At 43.1% G+C, this 22,814-nt stretch overlaps 1 protein-coding gene across 3 annotated transcripts in view; it reads right to left on the minus strand.

Moving 5' to 3' along the window:
- Positions 1–22,814, minus strand: part of RYR3 (ryanodine receptor 3) — a 557,501-nt gene that overhangs the window by 352,484 nt on the left and 182,203 nt on the right. For all 3 annotated transcript variants that reach the window (XM_082842048.1, XM_082842046.1, XM_082842047.1), the window contains exon 2: positions 13,075–13,194. In XM_082842048.1, the coding sequence (XP_082698174.1) occupies positions 13,075–13,194 (120 nt within the window). The remainder of the gene's footprint in view (positions 1–13,074; positions 13,195–22,814) is intronic.

Here is a 22,814-nt window from a genome sequence, read left to right on the forward strand (position 1 = left end):
TTGACACTCTTGCCGTGATTTCTGTGGCTTCTATGACATTGTCCATGCCTATTTTCCCTCTGATCTCTTAGGTTTCTCCTCCTCCTTCTCTGTGCTGTGTTTCTCTTCCTCTGCTCATCTTTAAATATCTACGTTTTCCAAGCCCTCTTCTCTTCCCTTCTTAATCCATATTTTTTCCCCTCTCAAAGCTTGATTTGCTATCCTTAAGCCAATATCTCCTAAATATTATCTCCATTCCAACCTCTCTGATCCATACATCCAGATGCCTATCAAAGTTTCCTCTTGGATGCTTTCCAGGCCTTTTGAATTCAATATGCCCCAAATCCAGTTCATAAGCACTATCTGTCCTAACACTTTCCTCCTCCCACATGCCCTATTTCACTAAACAACATGTCATCCATAGGCAGCTAACTCTAGTTACACTTGACTCCTCCCACTTTGATCCCTTCACCACCCTATACGTCCCATGAACCACACCTGGGGTCAATTTACTCCCTGTCTATTCATGTCCTTTTTACATATGAAGGACCTATATACAGTTTCCACAAGTTCATGTTTTCGCCTGACAATCAGCCCGTTTGTGTTCAACTCCCATCTTTGCTGCTTCAAAACCTGTGCCCTCGCCTCTTCTCTTTTGCACATGCCAAAGCTGCTCTCAGTTAATTCCCTCACTAACAGTGCCATATGTTAGTCCCCCCCTCCCTGCCTTTTCTTTTATGGCTTCAGTCTCTCCTTCTCTACGGCCTCCTTTTTCTCTGCCTAAAACATGCCTGTCTCTCTCATCATGGAAACTCCTTCTTTATAACCCAGATTTTGCTTCAACACCATTTTCTCTTCTTTTAACTCTCAGCTGCTTCACAGAGCAGTGAACACTCACTGAAGAGGTTCTGGTTCAGGTAACAGTGGAGAAGCTTACAGCAGAATAATCTTCCTGACAAAAACAATTATAAATTTTGGAAACACATTAAAAAGATAACTGTTTGAAGGTACTGGAGAGCAATCTAAAGCCGGAGGGAAAAATATGACTCTTGAAAGAAGGGAAGCCAAGTAGGTGATATGCACATTTAATTAAAATTTCCCCTGAGGCCACTCCCTTGTTTATGGATTTTATAGGGGATTGATGGCAAGAAAAAAAGCTGCTGTGGAGTCAGAGGGCTGAGTTTGGGGTTGTTGGAATGTCAGGAAATTGAAGAGGAGAATGTGGAAAAAGGAGGGAACCACCGTATATGAAAACCCCAAGTCGGCAATAAAAATGCCCCTCAAAATTCTGGCCCACTCATCAACTGTACAGGGCAGCACTCCAAGTATCAGATGGAAAGGAACAGCTGGAATGCTTAAAAGGAAGGAAGGTTTCAGTAGCTACCTGGTTTTGGAGTGTCAGAATTTGGTGTTCAAGCCTAACTCTCTAGACGGGGTTAGGAAACACTTGAGGATTTTCCTTCAAACCCAGATGGGCTACATCCCAAGACTAACGACTATATCCTAAAACTAAATGCAAAACTAAAAGAGACCAAGGCTCCAGAAGATCAAGGAGCTCCACCAGTAATTTAATTGCCTCCTACAACAAAATACAGTACTCTTTAGGGAAGGAAAAGTGAAAACAAAATAACTACAAAACATCAGCTACAATCTTCAGTATAAAATAAAAATGACTAGACATGCAAAGAAATAGGAAAATGTGACTCATAATCAAAGGAAAAACCAGTCATAAGAAGCAGATCCACAGACAACCCATATACTGGCATTAGTAGGCAGGATTTAAAATAACTATTATAAATGTTAATGAATTTATCAGAAAAAAATAAGAACAATGGGAGATGAGAATACGTAAACCTTAGAAATAAACTACTGAAAATTTTGTAATTAAAAAAATACAATATCTGAAATAAATTCACTGGAGAGAGTTAATGGCACTTTTAAATTAAAGAATCAAGAAACAAATATAAGTCAATAGGAATTATTCAAACTGAAGCACAGAGAGAAATACAGTTGAAAAAAATGAACCGAGTTTTAGTGGCCTATGGAATAACATAAAATGGTTTAATGTATACGTAATTGGAGTCCCAGCAGGAGAGAATAAGTGTGGCAAAATAAATATTTTAAGAAGTAACAGGGGACGATCTTCAAGATGGTGGAGGAGTAAGACATGGAGATCACCTTATACCCACCAATACATCAAAAATACAACTACATGTGCAACAACTCCTACAGAACACCTACTGAACGCAGGCAGAAGACCTCAGACTTCCCAAAAGGCAAGAAAATCCCCACGCACCTGGGTTGGGCAAAAGAAAAAGGAAAAAACAGAGACAAAATAATAGGGACAGGACCTGCACCTCTGGGAGGGAGCTGTGAAGGAGGAAAAGTTTCCAAACACTAGGAAGCCCCTTCACGGGTGGAGACAGGGGTTGGGCGGGGCAGAAGTTCGGAGCCATGGAGGAGAGCGCAGCAATATGGGTGCAGAGAGCAAAGCGGAGAGATTCCTGCACAGAGGATTGGTGCCGACCAGCACTCACCAGCCTGAGAGGCTTGTCTGCTCACCGGCAAGGGCGGGTGGGGGCTGGGAGCTGAGGCTTGGACTTCAGAGGTCAGATCCCAGGGAGAGGACTGGCGTTGGCTGCGTGAACACAGCCTGAAGGGGCTAGTGCGCCACAGCTAGCCGGGAGGGAGTCCGGGAAAGAGTCTGGACCTGCCTAAGAGGCAAGAGACCATTGTTTCAGGGCGAGCGAGGAGAGGGGATTCCTTCCCTGTCTGCACACAGAAGGCAGAGCACTGACTAAACGAGCTCCAGAGACAGGTGAGAGCTGTGGCTATCAGCGAGGACACCAGAGACGGGCAAGAAATGCTAAGGCTGCTGCTGCAGCCACCAGGAATCCTGTGTGCAAGCACAGGTCACTATCCACACCTCCGCACCTGGGAGCCTGTGCAGCCCGCCACTGCCAGGGTCCCATGATGCAGGGACAACTTCCCAGGGAGAACACACGGCGCGCCTCAGGCTGTTGCAACCTCATGCTGGCTGCTACTGCCGCCGCAGGCTCGCCTCACATTCCAGTTATGACTACCGTGCCCCTCCCTCCACCGAGCCTGAATGAGGCAGAGCCCCCTAATCAGCTGCTGCTTTAACCCCCTCCTGTCTGGGCAGGGAACAGATGCCTGAGGGCAACCTACATGCAGACATGGGACCAAAACCAAAGGTGAACCCCAGGAGCTGTGCAAAAAAAGAAGAGAAAGGGAAATTTCTCCATGCAGCCTCAGGAGCAGTGGATGAAATCCCCACAATCAACTTGATTTACCCTGCATCTGTGGAATACCTGAATAGACAACGAATTGTCCCAAAGTTGAGCCGGTGGACAGTGGGATCAACTGCAGACTGAAGGTTTGCTGTCTGAGACTAACTTGTTTCTGAGGCAGAACACTCTTTGACATAAATCACAGCAAGACCCTTTTTGACCCACCTCCTAGAGAAATGGAAATAAAAACAAAAATAAACAAACGGGACCTAATGAAACTTCAAAGCTTTTGCACAGCAAAGGAAACCATAAGCAAGACGAAAAGACAACCCTCAGAATGGGAGAAAATATTTGCAAATGAAGCAACTGACAAAGGATTACTCTCCAAAATATACAACCAGCTCATGCAGCTCAATATCAAAAAAACAAACAACCCAATCCAAAAATGGGCAGAAGACCTAAATAGACATTTCTCCAGAGAAGATATACATATGGCCAAAAAAGACATGAAAGGATACTCAACATCACTAATCATTAGAGAAATGCAAATCAAAACTACAATGAGGTATCACCTCACACCAGTCAGAATGGCCGTTATCAAAATATCTACAAACAATAAAGGCTGGCGAGGGTGTGGAGGAAAGTTAACCCTCTTGCACTGTTGATGGGAATGTAAATTGATACAGCCACTATGGAGAACATATGGAGGTTCCTTTAAAAACTAAAAAAAGAACTACCATACGACCCAGCAATCCCACTACTGGGCATATACCCTGAGAAAACCATAATTCAAAAAGAGTCATGTACCAAAATGTTCATTGCAGCTCTATTTACAATAGCCAGGAGATGGAAACAATCTAAGTGTCCATCGACAGATAAATGGATAAAGAAGATGTGGCACATATATACAATGGAATATTACTCAGACATAAAAAGAAATGAAATTGAGTTATCTGTAGTGAGGTGGATGGACCTAGAGTCTGTCACACAGAGTGAAGTAAGTCAGAAAGAGAAAAACAAATACTGTATGCTAAGACATATATATGGAATCTAAAAAAAAGAAATAAAGAACGTTTTGATGAACCTAGGGGCAGGACAGGAATAAAGAAGATGCAGATGTAGAGAATGGACTTGAGGACATGGGGAGGGGGAAGTGTACTGGGACGAAGTGAGAGAGTAGCATTGACATATATACTCTACCAAATGTAAAACAGATAGCTAGTGGGAAGCAGCCGCATAGCACAGGGAGATCAGCTCGGTGCTTTGTGACCACCTAGAGGGGTGGGATAGGGATGGTGGGAGGGAGACGCAAGAGGGAGGGGATATGGGGATGTATGTATACATATAGCTGATTCACTTTGTTATACAGTAAAAACTAACACAACATTGTAAAGCAATTATATGCCAATAAAGATATTAAATAAAAAGAAAAAAAGAAAGATAAGTAACGGGGACTTCCCTGGTGGTGCGGTGGTTACGAATCTGCCTGCCAACGCAGGGGACACGGGTTTGAGCCCTGGTCCAGGAAGATCCCACATGCTGCAGAGCAACTAAGCCCATGTGCCACAACTACTGAGCCTGCACTCCAGAGCCCATGAGCCACAACTACTGGCCCATGTGCCTAGAGCCCACGCTCCACAACAAGAGAAGCCACCACAATGAGAAGCAAGGAAGAGTAGCCCCTGCTCACTGCAACTAAAGAAAGCCCATGCGAAGCAACGAAGAAAAAAGGTAACAGCTGTCAAATTTCCAAACTTGATAAAAAAAGACAAACCCAACCAAGAGATCCATAAAGCTTAGCAACATCTAGGCAGGATAAATAGGAAGAAAACCACCCTCAAATACAGCATTCAAACTGCTGAAAATCAAAGCTAAAGAAAAAATTCTTAAAACCTTCCAAAGCAAAAGACTTATTTCATATAGAGAAATGATAAAATGATAGCTCATTTTTCATTAAAAAAAATAAATAAATGCAGGCCAAAGACAACACAACACCATCTTTAAAGTGCTGAAAGAAAAAAGTCAAACCAGGATTTTATAACCAGAGAAAATATCCTTCAAAAAACAGAGACAAAATAAAGATATTCTCAGTGAACAATAAAAGCTGGGTGAGTTTGTCTCTGGCAGATCTTCACTATGAAAAATGCTAAAGGATATTCTTCAGGCTGGAGGAAAATGTACCAGATGGAAATCTGGATCTAAAGGAAAACCTGAAGAGCACTAAAAATGTTACATACCTGGATATTATTTTTATAAAAACCATCTTTTTTCTTTTCTTAATTTCTTTAAATGACAATCGACTCTTTGCAATAAAAATAATAAAGTATTGCACACTATATAACTTGTAGAAATAAAACACATGTCAATAGTGCACAAAGGAGAAGGATAGTAATGTAATAGTAACTCACAGAAGATTGTGATAAGTTAAGGATTCATATTGTAATCCCCAAAGGAACTAGTGAAAAACAATACCAAGAAGTAGAGCTATAAAGCCAATAGAAGAGATAAAATGGGACATTTTAAAAAATATTTGATTTATTCTAAAGCAGGCAGAAAAGGAGAAACTGGGACAAAAACTAGGGTATATATACACACACAGAACAAATGGCAAGATAGTAGACTAAAACCCAATAGTATCAACTATTACAATAAATGTAAATGGACTGAACACTCCAATAAAACAGTAGAGATTATAGAATGGGGGGAATCAACACTTAACTCTATGCTGTTTATAAGGGACATATTTTAAAAATAAAGATAAAAACAAGTTGAAAACAAAAAGATGGAAAAAGATGTACCACACAAACAGTAAGCATTAGAAAGCTTACGGCTAGATTAGTATCAGTCAATGTATATTGTAAGACCAAGGATAAACAGTTACATTTGATAATGAGAAAAGGACCGATTCATCAGAAAACAAACAAAAATTCTAAATGTGCACACCTAAAACAGAGTTTTAAAATACATATAACAAAACTGACAGAACTAACGAAAGACACAGGCAAATCTTCAGTTTTTAACATCTCTCAGTAATTGACAGAACAAGTAGATACAATTTAGTAAGAATATTCATCTTGACATTCATAAAACACTACATTCAACAACTACAGAATGCAGCTTTTTAAAGTACATATGGAACATTCTTCAAGATATACCATATGCTGGGCTGAAAAATAAGTCCCAATAAATTGCAAAGGATTGAAATCACACAGAGTATGTTCTCTGACCATATTAAAATTAAATTAGAAGTCAGTAACATAAAAATCTACCTCCCACTAATTCATCTTACTTTTTAAAACCATTCACTTATTGCTTAATCCTTTTTATCTAACTTACTCTCTCTGACTCTCCTTTATATGTCACTTTTAAGGTCACAAATGTCCTGCTGATCCTCAAATCCAGGCCTTTTAATTAATTAATTCAGTACATGGGTAACTTAACTGAATAAAGCAACAGTTCCTGAGGACCTAATGTGTGTCTGACCCTCTGCTGGGGATAATAAATGCTATTGCTTAAATAGCACTTTGGATGTGTCAGGCCCTATGTAAGTACCTTACAATGATAAACCATTGTTATTAAATCTTCATGATAATCCTATGAGATGGGAACATTGTTAAAGATGAAGAAACTGGGGCAAAGAGAGAGAAGTCATTTGAACCATGGTCATAAAGCTATTAGGCAGTGAAGCCAAAATTACCAGCCCAGAAATTCTAGCTCCACGGCTGTGTTTCTTAACTGCTATACTATACAAGCATAGTTTTTTTTTTTTTTATGTTTCACTTTATTGTGATTTGCAAATATTGCTTTATTTTCAAATTGAAGGTCAGTGGCCACCCTATGTTGAGCAAATCTATCGGCACCATTTTCCCAACAACATTTGCTCACTTTGCATCTCTGTGTCACATTTTGGTAATTCTCACAATATTTCAAACTTTTTCGTTATTATACTTGTAATGGTGAGCTGTGATCAGTGATCTTTGAGTTACTACTACGACTGGCTGAAGGCTTAGATAACGGTTAGCATTTTTTTTAGCAATATTTTTAAATTAAGTTATGTACATTGTTACTTTTGGACATAACGCTATTACACCCTTAATACACTACATTATAGTGTAAACATAACTTTTAAACTCACTGGGAAACCAAAAAAATTCGTGTGACTCACTTTATTGCGATATTTGCTTTATTGAAGTGGTCTGGACCCAAACCTGCAATATCTCTAAGGTATGCCTATATAGTCTTTGACTTCAGTGATCACAGAATGGTGGAGGGCAGGAGAAAAGACAAGTAAACCATCCTACTGCAATGCAATGGATGTTTTGATCACCCCTCCACTACCCCATTTACAGTGTTTCTGTGCCTTATATCTCAATACTGAGGCACTCAGTTATCTGCCTTATCACCCCTTTATAAACTTACTTTCTAGGAAAAAATATGATAATCTTTATATTGTAAAAAATTAGCTATAAAAATTTTAATATTGCTTCATGTGTTGAGAGCATCTGCATTTTAATAGATTCTGTTTGATTTAGGCAAAATACATATTTCTAACTTTGGAATGTCAGGCATTCAGAGGACACATGAAGAAAGGTTGTGGGAGGCGTGTGGAGATCTGCCCAGGTATTCTTAAAATCTAACCACTTGAAGAAATATGGCTTCTTTATAATTAAATAAGTTAGAGTCATAATACTCTTTATTGATGAGCATTATAGAAATTAGACAGTGATTCGAGTTTGTAATGAATCATCTTCAGGAAGTCATTTAACTTTGTCTCAATTGTTCTATCTTTCTTTTTCTGTAAATGAGAATAATATTTGCTCCACAGGGTTGTAAAGATTAAATGAAAGTATGTAAGCACCGCAGCATATGATGCTTGATAACTGTTAAAAAACCAAAAAGATGTGTTAAGTCTCTTTACATTAATGTGTAAGTCTCTTTATATTGTAAGACAAGGGAATTTTTTGAAGTAAGTTTTATAATAGTTTGGCCTTTCATAAGATCTCAAGTCCATAGAGAACGCTACACACTAAAGTAACAATCAGAAGTTCAAAAAAGGGTATACAATGTCAGGCGGAGCCTCTGTCTGTAAATTTGCATAGGCCTAGTTTTTTAGGAGTAAACAGTAAATCTTTCTGAGCTGAAGATAATAAAAGCAACAGAAAATAAGGGGTTTTTAGCCAAGAATTCTATCCTAATTCATGTCATTGACATAATGATGTTTGCACAATCGCAAATGTTTAATTCTGGGTCTTGAGAACCTATACAAGTTTTCAGAAACCACAGCAGACTATTTTTCAGTTTTCAAAAGACGAGGTGAAAACAATAGGAATAAAATTTACCCTGAAAATGTTCAGTTTGAAAATTAGACATGAAACTGGATTTTTCACTTTGAATAAACCATGATCAGTAAGACACAATGTTCCCTGACAGAGGTAGAACTTTTTTCTGAGACACTAGAGCCCAAAGGCTTTAGATGTGACACTGGCTTTTGAAGGGTACCAGGGAAAGTTGTTTCACTTCATCAATCGCAGTTTCATTATCATTAAAATCAGTGAAACAAACAAACCTCAGTCTGTTGCAACTGATTTTAAACAAAAAGTTCCCATATTTTTCCTCCTTTTTGATGATCTACAATACAATTAAGGAAGGTGGAAGTCAGGATTTGGAAAGGTGTTGGGCTGCAGTAGTTAAGTAATGGTCATCAGTGAAGACTCCTATGGGATAAGGCTTATGAAATTTTCTCTTTCGGCATGAGAATCTGACCTTCAGTTAATTGTCCAGTTTTGTTCTTGGGACAACTTGATAAAACTGATATGTTAATTATGTTACTAGGGAACATTACTTAGGGTGAAAATGATCCCTGATTGGTAGCCTGTCTCGGGACTGGAAAGACCACCAGTACCTCATGGAAAGTCCTATATTTGTGATTTCCCCAAGTATGATGACACTTGTAGTGGTGGTGGTCCTTCATGGGCATCTCAAAAGCTATGCCTATGAAAAAAAAAAAAAAAAAGCTATGCCTATGGAGTTGTTACAAGATACACTGGCTCCTGGGGTCCATGAAGCTTTTAAGCCATGGTGACTCCACACCTGCCTGATGTGGACCTTGTCTCTTTGAACTTGAGCTGTCATTTGGGGTGGGGATTCGGAAGGCAGCCCCTGGATAGCTGCAAGGATTCCCGCAGGAGTGCCTGACACTTCCCAGCAGGCAAGCTGTGGTCCCTGTCCTACTGAGCAGACTGGGGTCTATCAGCATCTTATGAGTCTGGATGTGAAGTTGAACCAAAGACAACCCACTTGTGGACACTGCAGATACATCATAGATGAGATATAATAAGAACCAGAGGAAAAGTAGTAAATTCCTGATTCCTGGGAACACATTTTCCACTTAAAAATGACAGTCAAGAAACATTTGCTGCTATTGATAAAATAGAGAAGCAACGCTTCCCCTCGATGTTTCCTGGTCTCTGGTTTTAACCCTGAGTCTTCCCTACAAAACAAAATACCTTTTAACTCCCCAAGCTGTGCTCATTAGAATGGAAAGCTGAATAAGGGTGCTTTCATGAACTAGTATCTGCAGTTTAAGGGGCCTTCAGAGAAGGGTGGGCCATGACAAACAGGAATCAAAGTCACAAGAACTCTCCCAAGTGCTCAACAGTCTCCAGGTCTATAGCAAGTGTTCACATTCTTATACTTTTGCTTCTCATTCTTCTGCCCTCTCACTCCTTGCTTCAATATGACTCTTTTTCTCAGGGTTCATATACTGAGAATCTCTTTTAAGTACCTTATCTCAACTGTTCTTTCTCTGAGGTCTTTCTTCTCCCTAGAGTTCATCTCAGTTTTCTCTCTCTGAGCCTCAACTAGCTTGAAATACCCTTGACTGGGAATGCCCAAGGTCACCATTTGGCTCTAGCCAGCTGATAAGAGTGACATTTGAGATCTGTGTCTCATGCCCAGTGCCAGCCTTGGGAACACACACGCCTTCTCACTTCATTGCATGGCTTATATTAGTTTCCAAGAGCCTAAGAATGGCACAGCTGGTTGTGAAATCTGATGGTAGAGAATTAGGAGAAGTATCTACTGAAAAGGGAGGGGACAGGCCAGAAGAGGTGTGTGCAATAGTTGAAGCTGGTTGTAGGAAAGCCTGAAGCCACGGAAAATGGGCTCATCTAGCAGGCTGCTCTCAGGAGTGGTGACGGGAAATTCTGAAGACCTACTCTATCCTTTCCAGGAACTTTACCCTGTTTTTCTGTAAGAAGCCCTCATGGTACATTTTCTTCATACTGTATATAAAAGAGAGACACTCACATGATAGTGGGTGTGCTAACTGTAACAACTGGTATCTCCTTTTAAGAAAGTAGTTTAATATTGTTTATCCTTCTGATATCATTAATTCTTCTCCGGGACATTACTCCAGGAAGCAACAGTAAACCAACAAAACCACATACATGATTTTTTTTTTTTTTAAATAACCACGAAGCCTACATAGCAATATGGAACTGGCTGAAACATGAAAGAAAAAAAGCGGAATGTCTGAATATCTACTATGAGTACGACTTTGAAAATATATGGGTACACGTGGACAAAGGCCAGAGTGCAAAACAAAAATGAAAACAGTTGTGACAAGGGAATACAGTTATAGATGATCCATTCTATTTTGTTTAAAAATTCTTCAGTCGTGTTATCTTGTTTTACATTTAAAATGAAAAATTAAAATAAGGACAATCACTTAGTCAAGCAGGGGTTAGGAAGGATTCGTCTTAACCCTAATGTATTTATGAGTGCTGTAGTTTATTATTTTTACACCTGTGAGATACAAAGAATTCTTAGATTACGATATACAGTCCTCTTTAATTTGTTCTAGGTAATCTGGTCTAGGTAAGAGTAAATCACAATAGCCAGTGGTTAAACAGAGTTTACAATGTGCTAGGTGGTTCACATGTATTAATTCATTTAATCCTAATAACGACCTTATTAGGTAGGTCCTATTAAATTCCCACTAGGCAGAGGAGAAAACTAAGTTCAGAAAGGTGAGATACCTTGCTCAAGGTCCTGGCTTAGCTGGTGAGTGGTGGAGACAGGATTCCAACTCTTGCCAGTCCGGTTCCAGAGCTGTGCCCTAAACCAGCGTCCTATGACCCACTCAGTGGATGACTAGAAAATGGTACCATGGGTTTCTAATTCAGGCCAGTGCTCTTTCTACTGCACCAGGCTGCATCTTCTCCGGCAGGTGAGAAAGCTGAAAACAAGACTGAGCGACTTGCTCATGGTCACATGATGAGCTAATGGCTGAGAATTAACTGCTTGACTTATAATCTAATGAGCTTCCTATTATCCCGGACTGCTGGGAATGAAAAGAAAAAAACCTAGCTAAGAACAAAAGTAAATGAGAAAAGGCTTCAGGGAAATCAAGCCTAAGACCTTTAAAAAGATAAAAATCTTCCTTGTCTCTTTGCTCTGGCATTCATTTGAACGTGACCCTGTCCTACATGCCACTGACATACATATGTCTGTGTTTGTGGATCAGTGACCTACACGGGAGGGAGCAGGGTGAGGGAGAAGAGAGGGCTTCTGGGAGACACAGCCATCACGGTGCACATCTGCTGCGCTACGATGAGCACAGACTCTGCATGTGTGCCTGTGTTGTGTATGTTCACATGGAGAAATGACATATCAATCAGGTGGGCTCACTGGAAAATGTAACCATCTTCTGATTTAAAATTTAAAAAGATTCTGTAAGAACAACTGAGCGTGGAGGGGTGATGGTTAACTGTGCGCCAACTTGGCTAGACTACAGTACTCGGTTATTTAATCAAACACCAATCTAGGTTTTGATGTGAAGGCATTTTGTAGATGTAATTAACATCTGCAATTAGTCGACTTTAAAGGGGATTACCCTTGATAATGTGGGTGGGCCTCCCCCAATCAGTTGAAAGCCTTAAGAATAAAAACTGAGGTTTCTTGGAGGAGAAAAAAAATCTGCCTTGAGACAGCATTAATTCCTGAGTTTCCAGTTGATCTGAACCTACTGATTTCAGACTTGCCAGCCTCCCTAATTGCATGATCCAGTTCCTTAAAATAAATCCATATGTATCCATCCATCCATCCATCCATCCATCCACCCATCCATCCACCCATCCACCCACCCATCCATCCACCCACCCATCCATCCATCCACCCATCCACCCGCCCACCTATCTAGAAAAAGGGAGAGATCCTATTGGTTCTGTTTCTCTGGAAAACCCTGACTGATATAAAGGTCTTTCCAGGACTCCAAAGTACTGTGAGAACACTGGGCACACAGATCCACCTGACATACAGTTCAGGAAGAGCAGAAAGCAACTGAAAATGCAGGAAGCAAAGTTTGGCTGAGGAGAGATGATGTTACATGCCACCCCGCAGGTGGGAACCAGAGCAAACATTCCTCTCTGCCCCCAGGGCACAGCAGGCAGTTACAACAATCTCAGCACAGTCACAGCTGAAAGTGATGCGCTTGCTGTGCAACACAGGTCCAAGGACATGAGTCCCTGTAGCAATAAAACGATAGCTGGGAGTACAGAACACGCACTCGGATTTCTAGGAATTAACAACACGGAAGGTGCGCTGGAGGTAGTAAAAGAACCTCCCCCAGGAAGACTGACAATGACCTCAAGGCATCCTCCGTGTCCTGCTGAACACTGAACGACAGTGTTCTGATCTGCTTCCCATTTTAAAAATAAATGTGTCCTTTCAGATTTCTTCCTCACCATCCTCATCACCCTCACCACCATATCCCAGCAGTCCCACCCCCTAGACGACTTCGGGGTGCCAAACGGGAAGGTGCAGGGCAGACAGTCAACCTCACCTTGGCTTCTGAAGTGGGTTCCAAGAAGCACAGGCGATTCCCAAGTCCCTCAGCTGCCAGGCAGAACTTCCTCTGTTCCTTGTGAATGTTGGCGATGCACTGGAGGACCACTTCATCTTCCTGCCAGGGGAACAGAGACCCATGTGAGCAGGGAGGGGGCTGCATCCCCACGCAGAGCCAAGCCCCCAGGGCACCTCGCTGTGCCTTTACCAGGTGCGCTGAGGGGCACATGTCTTTGAATATTAGATAAAGGAGACTTCGTTCTTCTCATGGCACAACCGAGCTCCTCCCTTGAGTTAGGACTCTCCTCAAATCTGGGGTGGGGTCAGAGAGAGCAAGTACATGGAACGGAGGTACTACTTAAACACACCGCGTGAGCCTCACTTGTGAAATGTACAAACCGCCCACCATCCAAGCGAGCAGTTGGTTTCAACACTTGAGTGAATGTGAAAGTAAACCTAAGCGATCTCTCCAAAGAAACAATGAAACAATGAGGTGAGATGGAGGGAGACAGAGACAACAGCAGAGATCTGAAGGAGGTGGGATTTGTGGAGGGAAAGTCCATTTTATGTCAGGGAGAGAAGAGACGTGTTTTGTCGGGGGGAGGGGGTGCATGCAGAGATAACGCACCTGCCGGAGGTGACAGAGGAGGCTGTGGAGAGAGGCAGCAGATGGGTGTTAGACATATGGGAAAGGAAGACGGAAAGAAACCTGGAGGAGCCAGGCTGGAAGGAGATGCTGAAGGCCGAGCGGGGGAGCCACTCTGGATTCCCAAGGAGGCATCAGTCTCAAAAGCAGCCCTCCTCCAACTGCAGACACCTTGTTTGAATGGCATTCCTCTGGTTGATGGTCCAGAAGTGAGGCTGACCTCCATTTACACTAATATGCTCACCTCGTGCTCAACCCTGCCTGAGGCGGAGAGGAAAACCTTCTCCTTACCAACCACTCCCTCCTTACTCCTCCCACCTGTCAGTCCACATGCTCTCTCTCGGCTACCGCCTGACTTTGGGTTGCAAACGTCAAAAAGATCTCCAGACATGGTGAAGTTAATGGACATATATACACTACCAAACGTAAGGTAGATAGCTAGTGGGAAGCAGCCGCATGGCACAGGGAGATCAGCTCGGTGCTTTGTGACCGCCTGGAGGGGTGGGATAGGGAGGGTGGGAGGGAGGGAGACGCAAGAGGGAAGAGATGTGGGAACATATGTATATGTATAACTGATTCACTTTGTTATAAAGCAAAAACCAACACACCATTGTAAAGCAATTATACCCCAATAAAGATGTTAAAAAAAAAAAAAACAAGGAGTAACCAGAGAAGCACCAGGTAGAGCTTTCTCCTTAGCAATGGCTGTCCTGTTCCCCGTCTCACTCCCATGTCCCCGGTGTTAGTGTCTGTCCTGGAGTATTGGAAAGGCATACTAAATGGGCATGGTTTTTCTTCACCTGTGATCACCAGGTGGTCACCAGCCTATGTGGTCATGTGGAAAAATGAAATCCTCTACTTGGTGGGAACATGAAGAGAGTCAATAGAACCAACCCCCAGAAAGATGGCTGTAGGTGCCCAGGGATTGGCTAGGGGCAGCAGGGAAGTTCGAGAAGCCACAAACCACATACGAGACATACGAGGTGCAGACTGAGGGAATAAAAAGAAGCTCCACACTTTCACTAGCACTGAAATGTCACCGTTCATCACTAAATTGAGTCAGTAATAAATTCAAGCCTCTGCGTCTAGTGAAGCCAGAATTCAGTCTTCGTTTAAACTGAGACAGAAGAAAACTCCAGAATACCACTATTCTCAACATGTGGGCTCAGGGAAATCTCTGACAAGGATGAAGTTTTTCCCCGGGGGCAGTCTCCCCCAGATCCCACAGCAACCGGCGGTGATACCATCCTCCCTAAGGGGCACAGGCCGTGGGGGAGTACTCTGAGTTGATGGAAGAGTGCTACAAGACAGTGGCCGCGGGCGTGCAATGGTCTGCACTGCAAGAGGCAGTCCTCATAACACATAATTTACCTGTCCAAAATGTCAAGAGGACCCCTGTTGAGAAATATCTAAATATCTCCCACCTACGCACCACTCCCCAGTGAAAACAGGAAAATCTGGAAATCACAGGAGTGGTTCTATGGACCAGACTTTTCACGAACTAGTGAAAGTCGACAGGGTTTTCTTTTCAATATGTGTCTTAGAGAATCCCTTTCCATGATCTCCTTTCCCACGCTCTTTCCACCCCGAAGTGCCCAAACCACCTTGCACTAGCTGCCTCAGGATCTTTGTCTTCTGAAATTGACCTGTGCTATAACTCACAACCTCACGACCTAGGCTGCCAATCAACTGATGAAATAAAAGAACTGCCCTGGGGACTTCCCTGGTGGCGCAGTGGTTAAGAATCCACCTGGCCATGCAGGGGACACGGGTTCGAGCCCTGGTCTGGGAAGATCCCACACGCCGCAGAGCAACTAAGCCCGCGAGCCACAACGACTGAGTCCGCGAGCCACAATTACTGCAGCCCGCGTGCCTAGAGCCTGTGCTCCACCACAGAGAGAAGCCACCGCAATGATGAGTAGCCCCCGCTCGTCGCAACTAGAGAAAGCCCGCACACGGCAACGAAGACCCAACGCAGCCAAAAAATAAATAAATAAATTTATTAAAAACAAAAAAAAAGAATTGCTCTGGCTCAGCAACCACTTCCTAAAGAGCACTCCTGTACAGGTGCTGTCCAAGTCAGCACTGTGGGGGACACCCTTCTCCAAACACTTTCGCATTTTTCCACATGCTGTCTGGAACCGTATGCTCCGTGCTGACCTGGCTACAGACACCATCTGGCGTGGCAGCCCGTACCTGCCTTTGCTCCAGACAGCAGCTATTATCTCCACAAACCTTCAATAGACAGACATCTGGATCCTTGGAGCGCCTGACCCGGAAATCTCTGCACCAGTTGGAATCATAAGATGAGTTCATTTAACCCATCTCATGAATTCTCTCACTCCCTAGTGAAACACAGAACACAAGTCCCCCCCAGTTACCAGCCCTATCTAGTTTATTGATCCCTGTACTGATGTATACTTTGTCCCCTCTTGTATCTCACTTCCTTTCTCCCTTTGATTTAAAGCAAACCTGGGAATTTCCAGATAATTCCGTTTCCAAGGAAGCCCCTTTAATTGAAGGTTGGAAATTCTTCCACATTTGTTATCTCCTCTCCCCAGAAGCTCACGCTCTCCTCACATCCAGTGCCAACTCAGATCATTCCTCTTCTACTCAGGTACAAACACTCTTCTAGTCTGAGACACATGATAGCCGATCTCCACATCTTCTCTGGCAATCTATCAACAGACTAGTTACTTCTCCCACCACTTATCTGACTCTTAATGACAATCAGGAACTTTGATAAACATTTTTGTGTGATTTCACCACACAGGTACTGACTGCCTTCCAAGGGCACAGAATTCTTCCAGGCTACGGTGGAGTACACCAGGTTTTATAAGAGGAGATCTGTTAATACTGTCATGATGGAGCTGACAGCTGCAAGCCCAGCCCACAGCCTTTCTCCACTCTGCTTCAGTCATCATCTCAAGTAGCTTCAAGGTTCATGTGGACAATCTATTCAAGAAGAACACCTAGACCTAATGACTGCCGCTCTGTTTTAGTAACACACTCTAATGAACATTCCCTGTCGTAACCTAGAATGATTCCAATTCTAAAATCCAAAACTAGACTATCTCACTCTATAGATGCAATCTCCTCGCTTGCTTGCGTTCTCATTCTCTTTCACTATTCTCGCCTTCCCCTTCATCAAGACGTCTAGTTCCAAGAGGGCACTGCCATCTCCATTATTTCTACCACGCCAGCAAGGAAAATGATTGATTTTTTGATAGAGAAAACAACACAATTTTGAAGTTTTGTTCTACTATAAATTTATGGGGGTTTTTTTGGTAATGCATTCTCAGCTTGTTTGAATCTTTATTCACTGGAACCAGACCATAAACTTTGTCCTTTTTTGTAGGACTTAAGAGCAGATCCAACACAGTCAATATCAAATAATAATACCTTCCATCTGTAAGAGGGCACAATAATCAGTAATGGTAAGACCTTTCAGACCCAGTCTCTGTCGTTAAGGGTGAGGGGTATGAATCCCCTAGGTCCCCAGGAAATAATCTCTGTAAGATCACATAAAGGTTTCTGGATTTCTACCAAATAAGTCAAAAGGTCTCTGCCTGGCTTTTTTTTTTTTTTAATAATTATTATTTATTTTATTTATTTATTTTTGGCTGCGTTGGGTCTTTGTTGCTGCGCGCGGGCTTTCTCTAGTTGCGGTGAGCGGGGGCTACTCTTCCTTGCGGTGCACGGGCTTCTCATTGCGGTGGCTTCTTTTGTTGCAGAGCACAGGCTCCAGGCGCCGCGCTTCAGGAGTTGTGGCTCATGGGCTCTGGAGCGCAGGCTCAGTAGTTGTGGCACACGGGCTTAGTTGCTCCGCAGCATGTGGGGTCTTCCCGGACCAGGGCTCGAACCCGTGTCCCCTGCATTGGCAGGCGGATTCTTAACCACTGCGCCACCAGGGAAGCCCTCTGTCTGGCTTTTAAAGCGTCCCTCCCCACCACTGTTGAGTTCTCCCCTTTACCTCTAACCTTATCTCTCCTCCATTCCTACTGCCTACTGCCTCCCAAATAAGTCTTGCTCAGCCTCCATGAAATGCTCCTTCTTGAAATCCCTCCATTCCTTCATTCGACTCTGTATTCTCCTACGTTCTCCTACCTTTCCAATGGATCCTTCCCATGTTCCCTTTCTCCAGCTACCCCTAAATATAGGGATCGCCCAAGGATAGGTCTTTGTCATTTTCCCTTAGCAATCCCACCCATTCTTCAGGCTTCCAGTTTTATTCTGAGAAGTCGTTATGCCATCTGTACCTCCAACCTGAAGGCATCCCAAGGTCCCAAACCTCCACCTATTCCTAGGTCGATCCACGGACGTATCAACACCTCAAAGCAATATGTCCCAACGCATCAAAAGGCTTCCTTTTCCATCTACTATTATTTTATGTTTCCTGTGTTTGTTCAGGACACATCCAACCCCTCTGCAGCCCAGGCTCATCATCGTCACCCCCTGTCTATCTATGAGCCTCCTCTCCCTCCTGTCTTACAGCAAATGGGCCAGAGGAAGGAGAGACTGGAGTTCTAGAGCCCAGGACAAGGCTATAACAACATCCAGAACATTCTTCCTCTGGTCTGTTCCTGGAGGCATAGCTCCTACCTTATCATTTTCCTGCTGAAAATCCACTATGACTCTCTACACTATCCACAAAACAAATATAAATTTCTTGAACTAGCATATGAGGACCTTCACCTTCCAACTTATCTTCCCAAGTTCTTCCCTACAGACGTCCTTGGCCTTCTTTACCTCCATGCCCTTGCTCATGCTGTCTCTAATTCTAAAGCTGCCATGATTTGCCCTATTTTTCCAAGTTCGTAGATTCCCTAGCCTCCCAAGCTTGGCTCAAATACCACCTTCTTTATGAAGCCCAGGGCATGTCACCTCTCCTGCCGAACTTCCATAGCAATTATCACCCTACTCTTGCATTATGATTATTCCTATGCACGTCTTATCCCCAGCTCCATGTTATATTCGGAAATGCCTCACGTTGGCTAATCTCTGATTGTGTAACAGGCACTGTGCCTTGTGCACAATGACCCATTTAAGCTTCACATCAACATTATGATGTAGGTACTATTGTAACCTCTGTTTGACAAATGAGAAGCCCCTGTGCAGAGCAGTTAAGTAACTTGCCTAAGGTGTCACGGTGGCAAGGGGTAGAGCCTGGTAGCCAGTCCAGGCTCTATATCCATGGTCTCTCTCAGCTCCTCTCGGTTGACTTTGTACCCCTTGAGGGCAGGATCCCCATCTGGTTCAAGTTTACACCTATCAGGATACTCACAAGCACGGCACCTTAGACACATTATACACCCAGTTACAACTTATTGAATGGGCGTGTTTTCACCTTGTAACCCCAGTCATTTACAAACTCTGCTAGAGCAGAAAACTGCTTCCCCAGCCAAGCTGGGAACATAATGCGTTTGGTAAAATCACGTTGACTGATTGGGATACGGAATCCGATTAAAAGACGAGATTTCTCTACTCTCACGTAACAATAGTTAGTGTAGAAAGGGTCCCTGCTTCACTGGCGAGTCAGAACTGAGTAATCTCATCAAAAGAGAACAGACGTTGACATAACAAAGTAATAGGGAACCAGCAACGATGAGGCTTTAGGGTCCATTTCAAAATTTTCTAGTTTCTGTTGCTTAGCTGTTATTATTACTGATAATAATAACCAGTCACTCTATACCAGACACTCTGCTGAAATCTCCCCCCAGATTATTTAACAGTCATATCAACACAACCGTTCTGAGAATGAGGAGACCAAAGCTCTAAGGAATTAGCCAATTTTAATGAATGACCATTTAATGAACAGCCATGATGTGCCACCACGTTCCAAAATCTCAGTCTAATCCTTACAACCACCCTTGGATGGGTACTAAAATTCTCTCTATTTGTGGATAAAGCGGTTGAGGCATAGAGAGGTTAATTAATAACACCGCAGAGCATGCAAGTGACAGATTCTGACCTTGAACCTAGGATTTCATGAATCAGGAGCCTGTCCTCTTTACCGTGGTGCCAAATTGGCTCTCGACTCCAAGAGACTGACCTTAGCGATAGGTCTGAAACTTGTCTTCCAGACTCTAAGGCCCATGGTGATGGTGTCGATAAAAATAGATATAGCCCAGCCCTCTCACGTGGCCATACAACTTATAAAGTAACCAAATCACAGAGCACAATGCCAGAGAGAACAGCCGGAGAACTAAAGAAGAAAACCAAATATCTCTGTGTCCCATGACTCTAACAATGGAAGGTGTGACCATCATCCCCAAACTTGTAGCAGAGGGGAGAAAAAGATTAAAATCCAAGGTATATCATATATCAGCATCCCTCCAAGCTGTGTGGTTCACGAGCACCAGCTGCTCCTGTCATAGCTTGAGCCTGTGCTGGTGTTGACTGACTGTCCCTGAACAAGAATCTACAGCCTTCAGCTCTCTTTGCTGAGATTTCATATTATCACAGGTCGCCTCTGACAAAGTAAAGTTCTTTCTGTACTCTGCTAGCTAAAGAACTTTGAACTTGAAAATGAATGGGGTTTGCCTATTCTATCCCTACTGCTCCTTTCTTACCCCCTGCCTCCCAGCCCAAGGACTGGAGCGTCCGTTTTCGCCATCTCGGAGTCGATGGCCAGAGGCACCTTGGCTCTCCCTCTTCTCTCTGGGTCATTCGCAAAGGACTCTGGGACAAAACAAAATGGCTGACAGCCCTATTTGAGGTAGATCATCAGGCAGCTGATGACAGCCCCATAGTGAGCTGTGCACATCACTGGTACAGAGAAGCGCGGGAGCACGTGGGACAGAGTGCAGTCCAGCAGATTTCATGGTCCACGTTTAAGTGCAGATATGACTGCAGAGGACAATCCATAACCATTTATTGCTTTAAAAAGGAATATGTGGCCTAGCTACTCATCTTGAACATCAGGCATTATTTTGGGAACCGATACAGTTAGAGCTACCTGCTAAATATATACAGACATGGGTAACAGAGCTCCTTCTAAGGCTTTACCCCAAAGCCTCTCTTAAATGAAAAATAAGTGGGCTATTGGGACGACGAGACCATCCGCAGATGATTTCACAAGGATTAATGGCACTGGCGGTCTACTGGACATTCTAAGTGTCAATCATTTTAACTCTTTGCTTCCTTAGTGTCGAAGCTCCTTAGGAGCGGGGGCCTCTCGTTTCCCCGTGAATCCTCAGGGCCTGGCACTGAGTAGAAAAGCACAAATATTTGTGAATTTAATGAAAGAATCATATATTTTGAAAACAACTCATAATATTAACAAAATATTTATGTATAAAAATTGCACCATAAAGAGACTTCTGTATTTTCTTACTTGCAGGGTCTAGAATGCCAACATGGAAATCGTTGGGATACATAAAAGGCTCTGTGATACCCCGTTCACTTCCACCATGGCCCTATGAGAGCTACAAATATTCTTAATCCCATTTAAAAACTTATGAAGCTAAAGGAGATGACGGAGGGAGGAGATTAACTAGCCTGATGTCCAGCTCTAGAGGCTGACGTTATGTTGTGCCTCTAAGGATAACATTTCTAGGGGTTTGCTGTTGCTATTGTCTGTTTTGGTTTTAGTACGATTACACCTTTGGAACTCGTTGTTTTTCCAATCTGTCAAAACTTAGGAATGGCTCCTATCTCTGGTTCCTTCCTACTCATGGGTTGCTGCGAAATGCAATAAAATGGAAATGACAGGACCCCAAGAGACAAAGATGATATAGTTTATCATTCCTCCCTTTTTGAAATACTTTCATCATTTGGTTCATAGGGTAGACTTTCTCTTGCTTTTGCTCCTGTTCACTAGCAGTTCCTTCTCCAGCTCCTTGGCTGGCCTAGCCTGTGTAATGCTGGAGTTTGCTCCCAGACTATTCCTCAGAGTTCTTTTCTTTAACTGAACTCCCCTCCCTGGTCATCTCATTTGGTTTCATGGCTTTAAAAACCATATGTAGTCATTAATATTAATGACTCTCACATTTGTATCACCAGCTTAAACTTCTCCTCTGAGCTCCAGACTTGTATCTCCCATTGCTTAATATGCCCAATTCCTAATCATCTCCCCTGTACGTTCCTCCTGTGATCTATCTCAGGACGTGGCAACTCCATTCTTTAGACGCTCAGGCAAAAGAAAAACCTTTAAGTCATACTGATTCCTCTTTTTTCTCACCTCACTTTCACACCAGCAACAAATCCCACCCATTCTACCTTCAAAATACATCTGATTGGACCATCTTGCATCCTCTTCACCACCACCACCTGGTCATGCCATCGCCTCTTGTCACCATGACTGCAATCACCTCTGAACCTATTCCCCACTCGTATCTCTTTTCGACACAGTGGGCAGAGGAAGGCTTTCAACTGAGATCATGTCTCTCCGCTACTCAAAACCCGCCAGGGGCTTTGTCTTACTCAGGAAAAAGGCACAATTCTCACTGTGGCCTACGAGGTCCTAAAAATAGGTCTACCTGCCTGTGACCCCTCCTCTACCACTCTTTTTGCTTGCTTAGTTTCAGCTGCACTGGCCTCCTTCTAGGAGCTCAAGTTTTTGAAGCATGCTCCTCCCCGCAACCCTTCGCACTGGCTGTTCTCTTTGCCCAGAATGTTCTTCTCCAGATCCCTGCAGGGCTCCTTTCCTCACTTCTTTTAGGTGTCTGCTCAGTGTCAGTTTATCAGAGAGGCCTTCCCAGGCCTCTCTGATAATATAAAACTACAACCCCATTCCCACTCTGCACTCCCCATTTTGCTTAATCTTCCTTCTTTCTGCACTAGCACTTACCGCCTAGGAACGTGTGCTTGTTTCTTTCTTCTCTCTTTCCTCCTTCATTAGAATGTAACCTCCATGAATACTGTTTTGCTCACCACTGTATCTCCAATGGCCTAAACAGTGCCTGGTACCGGTAGGCACTCCGCCACCAAATAAAAGACTAGTGGTTTTATTTCCTATTAAATACAGTGCCCTCCAAAACCGATGAATTCATCACACCCTTTTAGTCCCTTACAGGAAGCGTCCAAACACTCCTCAGTTTCAGCTGGAATTGCTTATGTGAAGGGCTGACAAACAAAAGAAGCAGCCCACA

This window comes from Leucopleurus acutus (assembly GCF_964270905.1).
Source record: "Leucopleurus acutus genome assembly, chromosome: 1".
Lineage (NCBI taxonomy): Eukaryota > Metazoa > Chordata > Mammalia > Artiodactyla > Delphinidae > Leucopleurus > Leucopleurus acutus.